We start from the raw sequence: 22,871 nt of genomic DNA on the forward strand, positions 1-22,871 counted from the left end.
CGCGTCGTTCGGGTCAACGGCAGTCTCGTGCGTGAAAGTATCACTTTCCGCACTAGTTAGGAAAATAACTATTTCACTGAGAAATGGGAATTTGCGATTTGAAAAAGCACAATAGCACAGTTTTTATGCAGAAGGTTAAAAGTCTTTAGTTAAAAGTTAAAAGACATCGATATTAACGATACACAGATGGGATTCAGAAAAGGATTAGGTACAAGGGATGCTCTCTTTGCCCTGAACGTTCTAACACAGAGATGCCTAGATGTTAACCAAGAGGTACACGCCTGCTTTATAGACTTTGAAAAGGCCTTTGACAAAGTACGCCACAGTAAACTCAAAGAAATCCTGGAGAGTAAGAACATTGACACCAGAGACATACAAATAATATTAAATCTGTACTGGAATCAGCGAGCTAATATAAAAATAGAAGATCAAACATACGAAATAGAAATACGTAGAGGGGTACGACGGGGTTGTATATTGTCACCGCTCTTGTTTAATATCTACAGCGAACAAATATGCCAAGAAGCTCTCTCATATGCAAACGAAGGGATAATAGTCAATGGAGAAGTTATCAATAACATTCAATATGCTGACGATACTGTGATAATGGCAAGAACAGCGGAAGATCTACAACATCTAGTTGAAAGTATGAATGAGATATGTATGTAATAACTACGGCATAAGGATGAACGTCAAAAAAACCAAATATATGACCTTCAGTAAGAATCCAATAAATGACACTAGTATCACAATAAACGGTACCCAACTTGAAAAAGTAAACGAATACAAATACTTGGGAACCCTTATCAATGAAACAGGTGACCAAAATCACGAGATAAAAAGACGTATTGAAATTGCCAGGTCTACTTTTATAAAAATGAAAAAATTATTTTGTAATCGTGATATTAGTATTCATCTACGAACTAGAATGTTAAAATGCTATGTATTCAGTACTTTGCTCTACGGTGTTGAGTCATGGACTCTTAAACAGAGGAATATTAAAAATCTTGAAAGCTTTGAGATGTGGTGCTACCGCCGTATACTAAGAATAAGTTGGGTAGATAAAATTACAAATGAAGAAGTAATACGCAGAATAAATAACAAGCCAGAAGTTCTACTGAATATAAAAATGAGAAAACTTGAATACTTAGGCCACCTGATGAGGGGACAAAAGTACACATTCCTACAAAACATAATGCAAGGAAAAATCCAAGGACGAAGAAATCCAGGCCGTAGAAGAATGTCCTGGATGAGAAATTTGAGAGAGTGGTTTGGCTGTACCACTAACGAATTGTTCAAAACAGCAGTAAATAAAATTAGAATCGCCCTAATGATATCCAATCTCCGATAGGAGAGGCACTCAAAGAAGAAGAAGAAAAGTCTTTATATCGAACTTTACAAATGGGAAGGTATAATTAAAATATTATAAATATCGATACCTTCTTGTCTCACCTTTGTACAATAATTTAGTACCTACAAGTACCTATGATGGTAGGGCAGCCCAAGCGGGGATTTTTGCAGTTACTCGAGCGCGTCAGAAAATCACATGTGCAAAAACCTTGTATCCTGTAAATGTACCCCTACCATATATTGGATCTTAATACAGGGGAGTTCGTTAAGGGGGGTCCGAAAAGAATATATCCTTAGAAAAACTCAAAATCGAGGGGCCAGATTTAACGAAACGGGTGAGTCAGAAAGTTTAACAAGAAAAAAGAGAATATTTTGATAAATAACTGCCAGATCGAAAAACTAAAAAATACGTGTTCAATATTTTTCAAAAATCTATCGAATGATATCAAACACGACTCCCCACCGAGAGTGGTGGGGAGTAAATTTAAAATTTTAATTAGGAACCCCGCGATATTTCGCGAAATAAACATCAGATCGAAAAACTACAAAATACACCTATTCAATATTATACACCTATACAACACGACCCCTCAAGGAGGTGAGATGGAAGTAACTTTTATTTGAAATATTTCTTCGAATTATGGATGGATAGATAGCGCTATAATCGGAAAAAACGATTGTTGGAAATGAAAAATTAAATTAAAAAATGGAAAGTCCCACTTAAATGGACAATTTTACTTAACTTTTTTTGGTTTTGGACCTAATCTTCACAACCCAATAGGTCCCCATAACGCTCGAGTAACTGCAAATTTAGCATACTTTCCTCCCCTACTATAAGTACAAAGGAAAACTGTTTCAACATCATCCGTTGAACTGACACCAATATATTATTATACACGATAAAAACTAAATGGTAATGAGTGTGGGAGAGGAATTGAGGCCCGAAACTATAAAAGAAGCCAAGGACGACCACTACCCCAGTTTATATGTAAAAATGATCGATTTCACGTAAAAATCTTCAAAACAGCTATTTGAAAGTTTTAAAACATGAGGGGTGGCTTATGAAAAATTCGTGAAGTATTACAGCTGTTTTTGATTTGTTTTTGTAAACAATCCTAAAAGTGAAAAAAATATTTTTGCCTATAAAATGTTTATACATTTTAGAGAACCATGGTTCAAACAAAACTTATAGACATTAAAAAATTCTTTAATTTGTGAGTTTCTAAATAAAAATGCATAAACAGTTGACCGAAAAAATTGCAAAACTCATATTTTCGTGATAATTTATTAAAAGTTTTATTAAAAAAACCGTTTCAAAAGAGCCTGATTTGTTAACTTATAAACATTTGTAAGTTCACAACCTTTCCCCCCATATAGTATTTATAGATCTAACAAAGGCATACGATAGTGTACCAGTTTCAATGGTCTGGGTAGCAATGAAAAACAAGGAATAAGCAAAAAAATATACAAGCAGTACAATAGCTTAACAAAAATATGACGGTAAACATTAAAACTGAAAACAAATTAATTAGATAAATTCCTATTATTTTATATAGTAACATTCTAAAGTCTAAAGCATGGCTGCCGCATAGCACTTACACTCTTCAAAATAGATTTAAATGAGGCGCTCTCATTGCGGAGAAGAAAGTGCTGCAATATGGGCATTCCAATCGAAAACGACAGATTGTACACAATACACTACGCTGACGACCAAGTCATTCTAGCTGAAGACGAGAGTGATATAGACTGTATGCTTAGAAAACTGGAAAAGGAGTACACTAAGTGGGGCCTTAAAATTAATTACAATTAATATAAAAAAAAAAACGAGAACTTAGTAAGAGAAAAAACAGAGAGCCTACAAATTGAAATGGGAACTATAAACCCAACAGAGACCTTCAAATACTTGGGAGTCGAAATAACATCAAAAGCAGGGAGTAAGAGCCTCCTAAAGAATGTGAAGTAACTTGGTATTGGTGAACATGAGAACAAAAAGAGGTACGGCTCGATACGTCATCTCCGTTAAAAATTTGTGGAAGATTTAGACAAGATGGAAAGAGCCTTTCACATCTAACCTTTTGATAAAGTATTTGCAAACAGTTTTCCCCTAGATGAAAGTGAAAGTCGTATGGCGTTATAGTCGGAGAGATAGAAGCGGATTTTGTGCGTGATAAGTAATATGGAAAAACTATACGTGGATATGTTGAATTAGTTGTGTACATGACTTTCACCAACGGCCGGAAACCAGAGTGGGGGCCGAGGGTAGTTATAAGGGGTCAAAGTCGCGGTTTTTATTATTTTAAAGTATTATATATAAATATTATAAAGTAGGTCATGACGTAACTAAGTAAAATCTTCAAGGGTGGCACGCTGCGTGGCCGACAAAGGGGTGGGGCAGGGGTGAATACAAAAAATATAAGGGGTTTTTTGCGACGTTCTTGATTGAGAGAGTAAACCAAAATTTGGGAATAACTAGACCATGACATAACTAAGTAAAATCCTCAGAGCCGGAAACCCTAGGTGGGGGACGAGGGTAGTTATAAGGGGTCAAAGTCTCCGTTTTTATTATTTTTTTTTGTGACGCACATGATCGAAATAGTGCACCAAAATTTGGGAATAAAAGTAGGTAATGAAGTAACTAAGTATAATCTCCAGGGGTGGAACGCTGCGTGGCCGATAAAGGGGTGGGGGTAGGTGTGAATATAAAAAATATAAGTGGTTTTTTGCGACGTTCTAGATTAAGATAGTGCACCAAAATTTGGGAATAAGTAGACCATGACTTAGCTAAGTAAAATCCCCAGAGCCGGAAACCAGAGTTGGGGATGAGGGTAGTTTTAAGGGGTCAAAGTCGCAGTGTGTATTATTTTTTTTGTGAACTGGTACAACATTTGTCCCTTACGCAGCGTTCCGCCTCTGGAGATTTTACTTAGTAATGTCATGATATATTTATTCCCAAATTTTGGTGCACTACCTCGATCACGAACGGCAAAAAAACCCCCATATATTTTTATACTCACCCCTGCCTACCACCCCTTTGTACCCCAAGCAGCGTTCCGCCCTTGGAGATTTTACTTAGTTACGTCATGACCTACTTACTCCCAAATTTTGGTGCACTATCTCTATCATGAGAACAACAAAAAAAATAATAAAAACCGCGAATTTTACCCCTTATAACTACCCTCGTCCGCCACTCTGGTTTCCGCCTCTGGGGATATTACTTAGTTATGTCATGGTCTACTTATTCCCAAATTTTGGTGCACTATCTCAATCACGAACGTCGCAAAAAACCCCTTACATTTTTTATATTCACCCCTGCCCCTCCCCTTTGTCGGCCACGCAGCGTTCCACTCCTGGAGATTTTACTTAGTTACGTCATGACCTACTTATTCCCAAATTTTGGTGCACTATCTCGATCATGAGCGTCACAAAAAAAATATTAAAAAATGGGACTTTGACCCCTTATAACTACCTTCCCCCCCCCCATTCTTGTTTCCGGCTCTGGGGATTTTACTTACTTATGTCATGGTCTACTTATTTCATGGTCTACAAATTTTGGTGCACTATCTCAATCACGAACGTCGCAAAAAACCCCTTATATTTTTTATATTCACCACTACCCCCACCCCTTTGTCGGCCACGCAGCGTTGCGCCCCTAGAGATTTTACTTAGGTACATCATGACCTACTTATTCCCAAATTTTGGTGCACTATCTCGATCATGAGCATCATAAAAAAATAATTAAAACCGCGATTTTGACCCCTTATAACTATCCTAAGGCCCCCACTCTGGTTTCCGGCCGTTGGTGAAAGTCATGTACACAACTAATTCAACATATCCACGTATAGTTTTTCCATATTACTTATCACGCACAAAATCCGCTCCCAGCTCTTACACTATTAACTCCATAGTAGTAATAAAATCAAAACCCATACGTTAGAAAATCATGCAACTAATTAGCTTTTCACACTCAAACGTATTGAACATATCGAAGACAAAATATCAAGTTTATATTTTTGTTAGTGCTTTAATAAAACGGAAGAACAGGCGATATCTATGAACCGAACAGTGTAGGAAGTTCGAACATGGTCCTTGTTTTTACTTTTATTCACAATAAAATTTATAAATAAGATGAGATGTTTTTACTACAGCTAAAAAGATCAAGGCCATGCCACATACTAAACCCAACTAAACGCATCCCTATACTATACATTAAGGCCAAGTACCCATGACAGGGACTTACCGCATTTTAAGCATCTGACATGTGAACTTGCCCCAAGTGTGATTCCAAAGTGGACTGTCACTCTTATCGTAATTTCTCAACCCTTAATAACACCCATTATTTGTCTAATACAAGCAATTATAAAATTATATTTAGGAGTGACATTAAATGTCACAAAATGAATCATGAATGAATGAACTACGAATTAATATAAAATACACGTACATACACTTGAATAAATATTCACTCTCAAATAATTAATTGTTCTAATACTCAGTCGGCAAAAAAGTAAAAACAATTAACTACAACTGTAGACTCAACGTCAGTGCAGAATGGAAAATTACTCACCGCTCTCCGCTATCAGATACATGGCCGGTTTCCACGAAAAATCATTTCACTCAACAATTTACAGTAAACACCATCACCTGGCAACATTCGCTTTTCACGAGAACATGTACAGTCAATTAGAGCAAGCGCTACTAGCGGAACATTGAGCGGTAGTGTTCTCGATATAGAGCGAAACGCAGACCGTTTAAAAACACCTGTCGGCGGGACCCGGCGAGCGTAGGAAACGTTTCCAGCGTGAACTAGTGAACTGAAACTGTTCTCTGTTCTGTTGGTCTTCCCAATCTCCACCGCCTCCGCTGGATAATCATTAACGTAGATGACGCGATAAAGATTGTGTGTGCAAACAATAATTGTACACAAGTTTTATTTGGAACAACCACGAATTCGGAAGCAACTATGTTGGTCTTGATTTACGTAAAAGATTACGGTATACTATGGCCTTAGCTACACCTAATATACAAATAATAGTACGGTTCTGTTATTACGATAGTCGCTATATTATATGATGAATAATTAATGTTTGCTAATCGTAATATAACGACACTTATAAACTTAGGCGCCCCAAATTTCTTATTGCAAAATCGATGACTAAATTTGTGGTGCCTCTATAGTATGCGGTCTACCATCGCGCTTCTGCTATAGCTTACGGTCTACCGAGGGTTGTGGTGTATAACCTGTACAAGAATAAAAAACCGCTAAACGCCGTAAAAATGAGTGGCGCATACAATATTCCAGCTACAAAAGATCTGATATGAATATTACGTGGCGCGAAAATGTATTTTCATTTTGATGCAAAACAAACTTCTAGTTTTATTTTAAAAGATTTTTCCATAATGTTTGCTAAATTTGAAGTAAACGCGCCACAAAAGAATTTCAAAATTCAAATTGTATCAAAGTTACTCTTTTGTGGCGCGTTTTACTTCAAATTTAGCAAATATTATGGAAAAATCTTTTAAAATAAAACTAGAATTTTGTTTTGCATCAAAATGAAAATACATTTTCGCCCCACGTAATATTCATATCAGATCTTTTGTAGCTGGAATATTGTTTGCGCCACTCATTTTTACGGCGTTTAGCGGTTTTTTATTCTTGTATCAGGAGTTTTTCAAAGTTATTTATAAATTAAATGCATGAAGTTAAATGCAATGTTTCTCTATTACACGTTAAGCTTTATAAATAGTCGCCTTTGTCGCATTATCTCCCAAATGATCTAGTGTCCATCGAATGTACACTAGATTTTTTTCTATTCGAAATAGATTGAAAAAAATATTGAAATGGCCGGTAAATGAACTCGAATTGCCCGTTGCCAGATAAAATTTAGCGTCGTAACCACTACAACTACATAAACCATTTAGGGAACAATGGCTACTTTTGTAGCTTAATAACTTCTAAACGGATTTTGATCACTAAACATGAGTTTGAAACGTATTGACAAGTAGTCTCTTATGCATCTAAGGTCAAGTATAATAACTGAAGCTACTACAGGAATTATTGAGCTTGAAAAACCGTTTTTCCCATAAGAAATAGATTTGATCATACTTATGAAGCCTATAACTTAAAAATTGGAATTTTCCCGGATATGAGGTATACACCGTTAGATTCGCCTAGAGTCCTTCTACAAACGCTCAGTTATTGGCGCAATTCGTAAGTTGAAATTTTGAGTAATTGTCGAAAAACCAAAATTTTCAAAGTTTGGTTTTTCAGTTTTTCGGCTATACTGAGCCGTGTGTATGTCTGATCCTGCCGGCTTGGACACCATTTGAAAGCTTAACTCAATACTATTGATTTGGTGTATTTGCGGTTCTCCTGTTTCTTCTTGAACCGAAGATATATAACCCCCAAAAAATATGCCGTTTTGTACCTACCAAGTCCTATAGCTGGCTTATGGGTGGTCAAAAGTCAGAAACTACATCTGTTCTAAATCGGCCCTGAGCCCCTCTTCAAACACAGAAAAAAATGCAGATCGGTTTAACTTTTCCACATACATACATACATATCGACAAGCATTTTCCCATTTTTAACTAAAAATTGAGTCATATTTCTGAGCTCGGTAACTTTTGAATGGTATAACCGATTTTCAAAATTAGACATGCGTTAATTATTCGGAGATACATTTTCGAAGTTTTTGGGAGTTTTGGGGACGAGAACGAAAAATAGACCCTAAATAGGAAGGGCCGTAAAATCCACACCCGTGGACCAAAATGGATGGTTGACATATGCATGGGTGAGTCTTTTCCTGAACATTAAGCTGGGAGTTGGCCCAATTTGCAATTCAGTCAGATTTAGAAAATCGAAAATTTCGTGTATATATAGTGTCGCGTGTAGGGGAGTGTGGATGTGCGCCACTGGCGAGAACTGCCGTTCTCTGGTAATTATATTACAGTGTCAGCAAAACAATGTTTACGTGAATAAAACGCATAAATCAGAAGAATTATTATTTTAGTTTTACAAATTAATACTTTGTCATATCAATTTACTACTTTAGTTGGGGGTAAGTCAATTTTGCGGCTAACTTATCTTGTTAAACATTTCTTTTGTCGGTCAAGACAACGTAAGATAGTCAGACAACGTCAATTGAGGTTAAAAACCGAAGTAAAATAGGCATTGAGCCTATTTATAAAGTAGGAAGAAGAAGAAGAAGATTTCTTTTGTCCCATAGAAGGAATGGACACTTGTCGGACATAATGACTCATGGGTTTATGTAAAACCTTTTAGCATCGTGAAGTAGTAAGTAAGTACTCATTCACTCACGAAGCTCACCTCAAACTTCTCTCAGTTGTCACTAACAGGCCCGGATCTAGCAACCGCGAGACCCCGCAATGCGGGAGGCCAGGGGGCTAATGGGGCCCGAAGGGGCCTGGACGCGACGCAAGAAACAAATGGGAAATAAAAAAAGCTATATTCATTTGAAAGGCTGATAAGAAATTTGTTAGAAATTAGAAATTTTGTTTTATGGTTTATATTGATAATGATAATTCATAATTTCCAACGTTAATTCGTACAACGCAACGTTTAAAGTACGCCTGTTATTATGGTACATTTACGTTAAAAAAAACATCAAAGTTCACGCTGTCGTTCCTATCCTACCCGACCAGCCAGTGCGTTGTTGCGGAGGTGGCCGGTTGTCTGTGAGTTAGGGCTTGTTTATATGCAGGGGCGGTTTGCTAACGTCGACGTCGCGGTTTACCTGTTTTCTTCCTGTTTTACTTGGTATTAGCGTGAAACTTCAAAGGCGGTAAAACAGGTAAACCGCGCAGTCGACGTTGGCAAACCGCCTGCATATAAACAAGACGGTGGCCAGACGTACACCGAGAGAACAATTTCTTTTCTCCTAAAACACCGATTTCTTTGAGCAATATTTCTTAAAAGTTAACATATCCTATTAACTTAAACATACCGGTTCACATATAAAGAAACGAGTTTTTTAAACACAACTTAATAATTTCTTACAGATAATTTCTTCAATACTAAGAAATGCATTAATGGTTACATTTAATTTTCTTATCCCAAAGTTTTTATTTCTTAAATTGAAAACTACAAATATTTTGCAGTATAAGAAATATAATGTTAAGTTAATCCATATTTATATTTGTGAACAAGAAATTTTCTTGCAATCAAATAAATATTTTAAACCACAAGAAATAATTCTTCAGAAATACCCTCTGTAGTAACTGTGGTTATAAAATAAAAACTTTGTCATTAATGCCGAAATGTTACTTGCAAAGAGATTTCCTTCGACAAAAGAATTGCGCAGATTAACTATTTATGATTTAGTCGTCAGTGTTTGTCAAGATGGCGTGATATGTTCATGTTCATATAGATGGATTTTGGAGTTATTGGTGTTCTTTAAAAATTTACGGATATTTTGAAGGTACGTACATATATAGGTATTAAATAAAAGTAAATTGAGTAATTTAAGATGTAATAATAATATTGTTGCGTATCCGAATGGTTAAAAAAGAAACATAATAGTATCTTTATATGCTTTTTAGGTATAATGATGGACGAATCTGAAATAAAGGAGCTTATTATTCTAACTGGGAAATATGGCACAATTTAGAGCTGGGACAGAATGATATAATATATAGCTTCAGAACAATATTAAGAAAGGAGTTATTAACCAACTGCGGGGCCTTCCATGGAATCCTGCGGGGCCTTCCATGGAATCCTGCGGGGCTTCCATCTGCAGAAATGGTAGAACTTCATACATGTAAGTACCTTTTTAAAAGTGTCTATACTTATGTATCAACTATAATAGGTTTCTTGAATGTATCGTCTTCTATAAAAATATACAATACAACGCTATATCAAACATGGCGGGTGCAACGGTGAGGATGTTTTCTGTTAATTTATTTGAGATAAAGAAATCAGTTAGTCTAAAAGAAATATATGTTTATGGTTAAGAAATGTTATTGCCGAAAACCGTGAATTAGTTAATATGTATTAAATGACTTAGATGTAAACTAATAATACTTTCCCGTAATAAAATTTCTTAATGATTAGGTATGCTGTCTCTTTTAGATTATAAAAATTAAGAAAATTGCATATTATTATGTCTGCTTCAATGTTTTACATTGATTGCATTTTCCCTCTTGTTTTAGGTAAACAATGTTTATTGTGTGACTTAATATTATACAGATAAATAATTAATATTTCATTAACAAAAAGCAAAAAATAAACAAAGATGTGTCGGTTAAATAATGCCATGTTTGGACTAAATATGATTGATTATTATTAGTAGGTATTAATACTTCTTCTGTGGGGCCGTGTATTTCTTTTTTTTTGTATTTCCCAAATATGTCAAAATAAATATCTATATCTTTATAAAAAAAATTTATTAAAGTAAGTTTACTCTTTCTACATAACGATTTTGTTTTAGTGAATTGCTGATATACAAAGTGCTATTAACAAAAGAAGGAAAATTTGAGGAAGTTGGATTTGCCTCTCCATCCTTTTATTGTTGTGTAGAAGCCAGTGGTTTAAGAGTGGAGAAAATATTTGTATGTAATAATAACATTTTATATCTTCTTTTATCAATAAATAATGATTTTACCTTAACACAATAATTTATTTCGCCGTATGTAATATCACTTTATTTTCAAGAAATCTTAACTTAACTCTAAATATACGTTAATCTCTGCGAAATATATTTCTTAACATTAAATACATTAATTATTAATAGTGAAATAATAATATTCCTTACTAAGAAATATTATTGCTCAGAAAGAATAGTTTTGTAATGTGTAGAAAATATATTTTTATTACTAATAAAATTAATTAACATCAAGTGTAATTTCTTTCTGATAAATGGGTTTGAAGTTTGTCAGAAAGTGATAGTTCAATCATGTTTAAGATATATTTCTTTGGCTATAGTAGAATTTATTTGAAATATTTTAGAAAATTATATCTTACATATAAAGATATATTTCTTAGGCAATATGCCAAGTCGATCTTTCTTAAATATTAATAAAGTTTCTTTATGTCAAGAATTTTTTTCTCTCGGTGTAGGTAATCAGCGTAAGATAAGAGATCAGCTGCCATACAGTCTACTCGACTGTTGTATGACTGTTATTCTATCTAAGATATTCATTCAGTTCAATCCCTCTTCTAAAATACTTCAAGGTAAAGAAACATATCTGGAAAAAGCTGTGCAGACTATAAAAACAAGTAGAGACCATTTACAGACCATTCGAGAAGACTACACGGTTATAAGATAAGAAGCTACTAATCTTGCTTCTAAATGGCAGATAGACCCAATGTTTGCTATATATTAGTACCCGACAGATCAAAGTGAAAAGGCATTTTGATGAATTAGCATAGGAACATAGATTTTATGATGAAGAGACCTCTCAAGGTCAAGGTGTTGTATGCTCTTTTAGGCTCTTTAAATTCTCTGCAGCCCGTACTTGATACATTTCCATGCATATTTCCTACTGCAGAGCTACTATAAACAACTAGAGCGCATTACTTACAAGTATAATGCATTCATTTAAAGAATACATAGCCTAACTCAGATCAGGTACCTGGTAAACATTTATTTATTAATACAAAAATAGGCTATAACGTTATAATTTTTGAACTATTTAAACATTGTAAAGTGCCTTAAACCACACCATTTTAACCTTAAACAAAAAACAATAAAATCCTTTATAAAAGGTATATATTTAAAATCCCTAAAAACCAGTTTTCGATTGGTTGACCAATCATCATCAGTGCTTACCTAAAATGAATATAACCTGGTAAAATAATGCAAAGATTTTGAAATTTTGACTACGATTAAGAAAAGTTGTAGGTTATACTCACGTGAAATTTACATGCTAACCACCAAGATATATTTTTACAAAAATATGTGGGCCAAAGCCATTTACAATTGATCCGTCACGGAAACATCGGTTAAAAATGCATGAATATTTCATTAATACGCCCTAGGTAACATCTGAGCTATGGTTTGACTTGTTTACATAGCAAACCATAGCTTAGATGTTATCATCATCATCACTAGCTCGACAACCCTTTTTGAATCTTGGCCTGTTCCAGGATTCTTCTCCATTCTGATCTGTTTCGTGCTTTTTTTCATAAGTTTTTTACCTGGCTTAGATGCTACCTGGAGCGTAATAATGAAATATTCATGCTTAAGTTAGCATTTTAACCGATGTTTCCTTGACGGATCACTTGTAAAGGGCTTTGACCCACATATTTTTGTAAAAATATATCTTGGTGGTTAGCATGTACATTTCACGTGAGCATAACCTACAACTTTTCTTAATCGTAGTCAAAATTTCAAAATCTTTGCATTATTTTACCAGGTTATATTCATGTTAGGTAAGCACTGATGATGATTGGTCAACCAATCGAAAACTAGTTCTGTGATGTAGCCCTTTTTAGGGATTTTAAATATATACCTTTTATAAAGGATTTTATTGTTTTTTGTATTACATGGTATACATCCAACTACAGGAAAACTTTTTCCTAGTGAATTTTAACCTTAATTTATCAAAATTTTCCGGAGGAGGGAGGTATGGAATACCCTTAGACCACCCGGTAGGCACCGAAACGTGTGGTTTGCAGGAGGGCCCAAAAGTTGTAGATCAGGGCCTCATCACTAGTTAGCAAAACACACAAAATCTTGCACCTTGTTTTAACTTTTCGTTTTGTCTGATTTGAGACACGTAACTTATCTCCTATTTCAATATCATAAATTCTCTCTCCACACTCTTCATAGAGGAAACTTTCCCCGCTATGTGTGCGAAAGAACACAATTTCCGCAGTTACAAAATGTAAATACAGAGATTAATTTAAGAACCATATTATTATCGGATGTAGAATCGGGGCACATCTTTCAATTTAAATAATACGATGAACCCGTTGTGCCTACCTGAGATAAAACCCTTTATATCAATGAACGTTAATTAAGTTCCAGTTTCGGGCTCGAAATTATTAAGAACAGAGAATTACGAGAGTATGAAATTTGAACAGAAAGTACATTTCCGGAAATTAATGCTCGACTATTCTCATTATTATTTTGTGCACTCGCGTTGGTAATTTCTGAACGATGAACTTAATAAGCACAGATTCTGGCTTTAATTTCAACTCGGCTTCAACTGAAATAATCATTCGTACGTGAAGTTGAAAGAGTCAAAATGTAACTAACACTAACTGCTTGAACTGATAATGAAATTTGAGTTATTGCTGTTTACAAAGTTAGCAACTTTTCGGCGAACTAAAGGAAATGGTTTTGACCCCGAACTTAGTTTACAGACTGGAAATTAGAAATTAATTCCAAAAAGGAATATGGCGGATTTTTTTGCTTCCATTAAAAATATGATTAGAATAAGAGGCATATTATTTTTACTCACTTGCAAAAACACTTAAGCATATCTAACGAGACCCTCTCGTGAGTAAAATGTGTTCCGATTTGCGCTAGTCCGAGTACATCTCGCCACTATAAATATTAAGTTTATATTTTTATCTGGAGCGATGCCTTCGCGCCAGTTTGTATTTAATAGAGCAATGAATATACGATATAGTGCTAGTACTTCTAGTCGGAACTAGAACTCAGAGCTGACATGTTCTCAGAATGTTCAATATTGAACTCCTCTTCGCTATCGCTATTGCTTTCCATTCTGCAAAAAATTGGACAAAAAAATTAGATAAAATGAATGAAAATTGTTGAACATAGAAATTCATGTATGTATAAATATAAAGTAAAAATTTCTTACTTTCAAAAACAATAAATAAAAAATATTTGCAAAATAGTACACTTAAAATATGCAACTGATCAGTTGTCTGATCGTGTTTGTTTATGTTTGTTTTGTTATACGAATGCGTATAACAAAAGTGCGCAGTGCGCTTGCCACTGGCGCACGTACTAAATTCCAATGAGCATACAATAAATATACACTAAAAACTGAGATTTGGTGGTTGCGCACATAAGAAACAACTGGACGCCTCCACCAAAATCTAAGGTCCATTCTTCTCGTTTTCGACTCTTTTTGTGGAGTAGACTCGTCCGATTGTGACATAAGAGGGGTCGTTGGAAAGGGAAGGGGATGGTGAATACAAAGACATAGACAGATTAAACATGGCGGCATTTTCCAAAAGGGATTACATCATATTTTTGTTGTTATTAATACGATTTTGACGTATGAGACGTAAAATGAAAGAGGGGGGGTAGCGAATAAGTGGAGATAAAAACAAACACATTGACATTACCAAAAGGTTAATATATCGTATCTTGGTTGCTATTGGTCTGATTTTAACGTCAGAGACGTCGAATGAAAGAGGATTAGACACCGAGGGTATTATGAAAAAAAAACAAACGTGACAACATTGCAAAATAGCATCAGATCATATCTTTGTTGTTTTATGAAATACAAACGGGCAGGAATGTATCGCTCCAGATAAAAATATAAATATATAAGATTTATCACACAAAGCTAAATTTTCAATTTTTTATAAAACTACCGTTCTTCAATTTTTTATGTTTTTTATGTTATGATTCCTACTTTATCAATATTATAAATAAAAACAAAAAAACCTGCTTTTTTACCTCATTTCACAGAAAAACCGTCGCATTAAGTAGTTAAGAACACATACATATTGTAAGAACAGAAATCAGCTACGGTGAATTGGTGTTAGAAAGTAAGCGCAATATTTTTGGATATTCTCTATAAGAGTTAAGAAGTTGCTGCTCATTGCAGCGATTTGTTTGACCAAAATTCCAATGAGTTTTTGCTTTTCCGAACTAACCTTTTTTAGTTACTTTTCCCTTTTTCGGTGACAAGCTACGTGGTAATGGTATGGTAATCAGAAGATGCAGTCAATGTTTTCAAAAATATGATTTTGGTTCTACCAAAAAAGTCTGGAATAACAGTTCCAGAATTGATTCGGGCGAATAAAAAAAATATCAATCGTCGTGGAAAATATTTCGAAAAATAGTTAGGTCTTTAAAAGTAATCTGCTGGTTTATTTCAAGTCTGCATGTCAAAAAATTTGGCAATTGGGAATCATATCCAGTCATATAAAACATATTTTATTTTTATTTGGTGAGTTTATAAGAACTTATATACCATATTTCTAAACAATGGAAAAGCAAAAAGTTTAAAAGAGAAAATTATAGAAGAATATATTTTGTGGACATGAAAAATCGGAATTTAAGGGAAGTTCTTAATGTGCTCACATGTGGTTCACTATCCGAATTTTGACGGCCGATATAAAGTCGACCGTCCAAAATCGGGGTGTGTATTTAGCGTTACAAAAACAAATGTCGTTCACTAAAAGTACGCAGCTGAATAATTGGTTGCCTACTTTTCGGAATCGTCTAATTGTTTGAGTGTCTCGATCGACAGGATTATTTAGGTATTCGTATAAAGGTAAAAATCTTAATAGTAATTATTACATTGTTAGTTAGTATTTTCTTTATAACTGTTTATTGTCATATTTGAATAATTTGTGAAATTAAAATTTGGAGTATTATTTATGTCTAAATTATGAGTGTTTTCTTGAACAAAACTCGATGAGATACTTGCATTGAGGTTAACGGTCTTATAGTATATTATTCAACGAGCATGTAATGATAGCTATTACTCACGATGATGCAGAGCCGTAGGCGAGTGTCGTAATTCATCAGAGTTAGTAATAGCCATTACATGCGAGTAGAATACTATATTTTTTTCTACGACCTTTTTTTTATTTTAATTAGTAAAAAATATAATTACCACCTACTCGAGATTTAAATTATAATAATTTACAAAAATACCTAAATGCTGTTTATCCCTAGTACGCGGCTGAATAATTGGTTGCCCACTATTACCAAATTCTTATGTATTGTGAAAATACAACAAGAAATAGTCAAGACAAATTCTATTCGATTCCGAAAAATTATAAGCATAAATTTGTACCTACTGTCAATGAATCTAATAAATAGGAAATATCGGTGGACGTATTTCATAAAGAAGTTATAATGTATACGTATTTACATTTAACTACATATAATATAATAATATAACTATATATAATATGTTATAACATGTATAACTTAAAAAATAAACACAAATTCCAATTAACACAAACAAAATGCGCTAATGTCACTGTAACTAAAATAAATGATAAACGTCAAAATTTTTAGTAAACAAGATACAAACGTAAAAAATATACTGACATTGTTACAGTTAAAATTCCTTTAAAAAGTTAATTATTGATAACAATTACAATAATTATTGTATTAAATAAACAAGTTTTTCTACAACCGTGTTAAAAATGCAATTTTTAGCACTCTATACGAGCGTTAAAAATGCTACTTTAAGACACTAGTGCTTTAAAATTTTTAAGGCCCTGCAATTCGTATTGACCGTATAGGCAATTTTGATGTAATGTCAAAAAAATATAAAAATGGAATGTCAGTCAGTTCAAGTTCAAAGTTCAAGTAAAAGTTTTTGTAGAAATTGTCCTGTAATTACGTTTGTAGAAAAAATATTGTATGATATGCGTGTTAAAAAGTACATTTTTAAGGCACTCATGTGAATTGCAGAACTCGCTTCGCTCATTCTGCAAACTTTCACATGCGTGCCTTAAACGTGTACTTTTAACACTTATATCATAAATAACTATTAAGTAATTTTATTTGTAGTTTATATACGATTAATAACAAAGTGGCATGCGTCACTTGAATGTAACTTCAGCCCGTGAGTAATGACCCGTGAGTAACTTCAGCCCGTGAGTAATGAACTATTACTCACGGATAAACTAATGGGTGCTATTATCTATTAAAAATAGCGAATAATGAGCATGTTATTAAACGGTCGTAGAAAATTTTTTTTATTATATATGTCACTAGAGATGCCTCACATGATTAATTAAACCCGTGAGTAATGACACGTGAGTAATTAACCATTAGTCACGGGTAAAGTAATGGGTGTTATTATCTATTCAAAAATAGTGAGCATGTTATTAAACGGTCGCAGAAAAAATTATTTTGTAAGTACATATTGTACAAAACTCTAGAACCCTTAACAAAACTTAACTTCTGTTGTTCCACCTACTTCGAATAATTAATCCACTCTTGATTAACAAAACACTTAACTACATTGTCTTGATTATTCTCTCCAGTGCATGTCTTATTAAATGGGCCATTGTCTGAAGAAAAGGTGGACAAAAACAAATCTCGTCTTACAAATGAATTTCGTTTTAGAAGTTTTCCCTTCTTGCGGCCAGGAACTTTTCCTTACGTAACTGTGATGAAAGTCATTAACAGACAAAAAAGTGAAAAACTCCCATTCTCGGTTGCTGGAGAGATAAGCCGACCTGTTAATTTTTTCTTACACTAAAAGATTAATTACAAACAGAGTGAATTATGTATTTACGGGGTTAAATTTACTTAACTATAATAGTCGGGTGGCTTTTTTCGAAAAAGGTCGACTTCATATCCACACGCTGAAACTTGTTTTAATAGATAGATTATGATGCCACTATGTTGAAAAATTTACCGAAAATTGCCCATGGCAACCTATTTGTTTATAACAATTTTTAAACACATTATTTTAAAAAATGCTTTTATCAACTCTATCTCATGTTATGTATCTAAGTTTTCAGTTCGTGAAAACTGTCATTATACAGGGTGTCCCGAAAAGATTGGTCATAAATTATACCATAGATTCTGGGTTCAAAAATATGTTGATTGAACCTAACTTACCTTAGTACAAATGTGCACATAAAAAAAGTTATAGCCCTATAAAGTTACAAAATGAAAATAAATTTTTTCTAATATTTCGAAAACTATTAGAGATTTCTTATTAAAAATAGCCATGTGGAACATTAGGGCAGGAACATCTGAACAAAAAATTATAGTGAAATTTGTGCACCCCATAAAAATTATATGGGGTTTTGTTCCCTTAAACCCCTCCCAAACTTTTGTGTACGTTCCAATTAAATCATTATTACGGCACCAATAGTTAGACAAAATATTTTTAAAACTTGTTTGTCTCTTATTCTTTTTTCGATAAACCATGTTTACATAAAAATTGTATGGGGGTTTCGTTCCTTTAAACCCCCCAAATGTTTGTATACGTTCGAATTTAACTTTTATTACGGTACCATTAGTTAAACACAGTGCTTTTAAAACTTTTTTGCCTCTTAGTATATTTTCATATTATAAAAATGCAAATTATAGATTTTTCATATTAGGGGTCTCTATAATCGTACTTAACCATATACAAATAGGTGGTGGATTTGACAAATATTCAAAATATCTCAATAAAATCTGGATTTTCGAGAAAGTACTAAGAGACAAAAAAGTTTTAAAAACACTGCGTTTAATTAATAATACTTTAACAATGATTTAATACGAACATACACAAAAGTTTAGGGGGGTTTAAGGGAACAAAAACCCCATAAAATTTTTATGGGGTGCACAAATTTCACTATAATTTTTTGTTAAGATGTTACTGCCATAGGAATGCCACACGTCTATTTTCAATAAAAAATCTCTAATAGTTTTCGAAACATTGAAAAAAATTGATTTTCATTTTGTAACTTCAAAGGGCTATAACTTTTTTTATGTGCACATTTGTACTAAGGTAAGTTAGCTTCAATCAACATATTTTTGACCCCAGAATCTGTGGTATAATTTATGACCATTCTTTTCGGGACACCTGTATATAGCAGTACGTGAAGGGTTTAAAGTATGCGTGAAGTAGCAATGTATTTTAAATGGGATTTACCTACTTTTTCGCACTGTTTTTGGCACCCTTTCATATAATCAAATATCCTTAACTTTAGCGTTGTCATGGTCCTGAGCAATAAATTACAACAAAAGTTTTGACAGTTTTGTGGTTTGAAAGAAGTTTAAATTTTTAAAGTCGAAGTTCTAAAAATTGTAGAATAGAAATGTATTCCAGTGACGAAGAGTTGCACTTTTTTTATTTGTTTATCGTAGATAAAATATTGTATGAAACTGTGCGTGAAGTACTTTTTGCGCAAAAAGCATAGGTACTTCACGAACTGTTTCATAAATAACTAATATCTACTCTATCTCATATTATGTATAAGTTTTTAGTTTGTGAAAACTGTCATTATAGATAGCAGTGCGTGAAGGATTTAAAGTGTGCGTGAAGTAACAATGTATTTTAAATGGGATTTACTTTCTCTCACTGTTTTTTGGCACACTTTCATATAATCAAATATCCTTAACTTTCGCTTTGTCATGGTGATGACATGTGAGCAATAAATTACAACAAAAGTTTTGACAGTTTTGTGGTTTGAAAGAAGTTAGAATTTTTAAATGCCAAAGTTCTAAAAATTGTAGAATAGAAACGAATTAAAGTGACGAAGAGTTACAGTTTTTTTATTTGTTTATCGTAGATAATAGTTATTTATGAAACAGTTCGTGAATTATGCTTTTTGCGAACGCACGCGATTTTTAGAGCACGAGCGACAACGGAGCGAGTGCTATACATCGCGTAAGTTCGCAAAAAGTACTTCACGCACAGTTTCATACAATATTTTATCTACGATAAACAAATAAAAAACTAACTCTTCGTCACTGGAATTCATTTCTATTCTACAATTTTTAGAACTTTGACATTTAAAAATCCTAACTACTTTCAAACCAAAAAACTGTCAAAAATTTTGTTGTAAGTCATTGCTCATATTGTCATCACCATGACAACGCGAAAATTAAGGATATTTGATTATATGAAAGTGTGCCAAAAAACCCATTGAAAGTGTGCGAAAAAGTAAATCCCATTTAAAATACATTGTTATTTCACGCACACTTTAAACCCTTCACGCACTACAATGACAGTTTTCACAAACTAAAAACTTATACATAATATGACATAGAGTAGATAAAATATTGTATGAAACTGTGCGTGAAGTACTTTTTACGAACTTACGCGATGTATAGCACTCGCCCCGCTGTCGCTCGTGCTCTAAACATCGCGTGCGTTCGCAAAAAGCATACTTCACGAACTGTTTCATAAATAACTATTTTCGAATCACAACAACTTTTTTAATAATTTGGGTTATTTTAAGACGAAAGTTAATCTTGTCATTTTTCCGTAAACTGCTTACTTTAAGCGTAAAACACAAATAAACAATTACATATTAATAATGCCGAGAAAACCCAATTTTAGCGTTTTTCGAGGCCATTTTTCAATAAGTTGAACATAATTAAAAAGAAAACATAGACTATAAGACGAAAGCTTAATTCAAGTAACTTTTAACGTGAAGTAAAAACTCCCTGGTGTAGTTGGGATAAAATTTAATTAAGAATTAAAATTTTAAAAATCCAAAAGGATTATATTGATTGTTCAGAACGAACGTTTTCGGACTTATCAGTCCATCATCAGTGAACTCCGTGTCCTTGCAAAATAGCCACAATGCCAAACACTGGTTGGATTAAATGTTCAATCTACATTATAAATAAAACAAAACAAAAATGCGACTTAAACTCGATGGCAATGGATTGCCTCCAGAAATATGTGAATACTCTACTTTCACATAATTTTAACGTCTGCTTTGGACCACGTTAGTCTGCCAAATGTTTCAAGAAATGCGGAAAGTTACGTAACTAATGGTATACAGCCAACTTTCGGGAACTATCCAGTTTTATTTAAATCAAGTAGTTTCAAATGCGTAATTCCATTTTGATTTTATATGGCATGTCAGTTTAAAAAATCCATAAATAAATTGATATCTCGTTACGTTTCAGGATATATACCTATCTGAACAGGGAATCCTGGAAATTGGAGTACCACAGGGGGCAGTCTTATTACCCCTTCTGTATAGCATATGTGGAGCAGACGTTCCAAGAACATCCGGGACACTAATCAGCCTTTATGCAGACAACACCACAATTGAGGCAAAACACAGGAACCTACGGAAAAACAGGAATCTACGGACGGCACTGGATACGATCGATACTGGAGTATCAAATGAAAAATAGCAATAAACCCAGAAAAGAGTCCAGCGATTATCTTCAAAAAGAGAAGAGATAATCCAGAAGAACAGCTAACAATACAAGGCAGACCTATCGAATGGCAAAACGAAGGTAAATCTCTATGTCACAATGGACCAAAGTCCATTAACACCACATGTTAACGCAACAGTCCAGAAAACAGTAACGGTCAGAGTTAAAATAAGGGGATGCACAGGATGAAGAAGCAAATTAACCATGAAAACAAAATTAATACTGATAAACAGCATCATATCACCAATAATTACAAAACTCATCTCTTGCATGGGGACATAAAAGGCAAAGTAACAAAAAGAAGATCTAAGCAGTACACAACAACTGCCTAGAACAAGTTGCAAACGTGCCCAGATGCGTCGCTGAACGGTTCCTATTCAGAGACCTACAGCAAATAAGAGAACTGGATATGATGGAGGAAAAGCCAGAGCAAAATTTGCTGAGCTAGAAAACCATCCAAACCGGATAAATGAAAGCACAGAACACTTAAAGAACAATTATTAGCAAAGATATAATGAAGTCTAGATAGACGTAGCTCTATCAAAATAAGGCAACGCACTCACCCTTTGCACCGCCGTATATTACTAATGTTGATTTTATATGTTTCAGACAGCACTCAAACAAAAAAACACAAAAAACGGCTTCGGTCACCAAAAAAATCAATAAAACACTAACAATAGGCGTAAGCCACAAAAAAATCTAACAAAACCCAAAAACCCGCACGCACACACGAGGGGTCCACACCCCTAAGCGCCGAGTCACCGAAATGGACGCAACTCAGAACGGGGACTCGGGGTCCGAGCAAGAAATACGGATCGAAGATAAGTCACTAGAGATAGCGGGAATCGGGAATAGAGCGCCTGCATTAATCGGAGTAGGATTTAGTGTGGGAGTCCGTGTACCTACCCAGGACTCTCACATGATAAGCACTTTGGTGATAGAGAGCCCCTACAGCGCATCAGAGTGCTATCGGGGGAAGTGGATGGTCTGGAGCATTGGGGCAGGGTGGAGTGATTCCTGCTTACATGGATTAATCCTCCTTGTCCCAATGATACAAACGTCACATCTTTCCTATTTTGTTTTTAAATAATTATTTTATTCTATCTTCTTTATTAATTCTATAATAATGATCTTCTTCTATTTGTTTTACCTGTTTTCCCGTTAAAAATTGGTTGGAGCCCTTCTTCTTTATTTATAGGCATATCTCAACATTCTTGCAGCATAGAACATTCTTATTCCATCGTTCTGTGGTTCATGACAATAATGTCGCACTGTCGTTTCTCGTTTCAAATTTTAAGCCCCCACTTACGAAGTCTGTCAATGTCAAGTGAAACTCTTCCTCTTTGTTAAAATGAAGAATATTTTTTCTTTAATTTTAAAATCTACTTAAGGCAATTGTCTGGCCTCATGGCCATTTTCAAACAGACGTTTTTATTAGGGTTTTTCTGGACATATTACAAACCAACTGATCAACCCTTCACCTCGTAGGAA

At 34.1% G+C, this 22,871-nt stretch overlaps 1 protein-coding gene across 4 annotated transcripts in view; it reads right to left on the minus strand.

Annotated features, from left to right (window-relative positions):
• The window catches only part of LOC114328237 (cyclin-dependent kinase 14), a 782,326-nt gene that overhangs the window by 579,701 nt on the left and 179,754 nt on the right, over window positions 1-22,871 (minus strand). For 2 of the 4 annotated variants that reach the window (XM_028277028.2, XM_028277026.2), the window contains exon 1: window positions 5,915-6,148. The exons of the other annotated variants lie outside the window; for them this stretch is intronic. In XM_028277028.2, coding sequence (XP_028132829.1) covers window positions 5,915-5,936 — 22 coding nt within the window. In that variant the 5' untranslated portion in view covers window positions 5,937-6,148. Of the gene's footprint in view, window positions 1-5,914; window positions 6,149-22,871 lie in introns of those variants that run through there. 4 annotated transcript variants of the gene reach the window in all.

The sequence above is a fragment of the Diabrotica virgifera genome, chromosome 6, assembly GCF_917563875.1.
Source record: "Diabrotica virgifera virgifera chromosome 6, PGI_DIABVI_V3a".
Lineage (NCBI taxonomy): Eukaryota > Metazoa > Arthropoda > Insecta > Coleoptera > Chrysomelidae > Diabrotica > Diabrotica virgifera.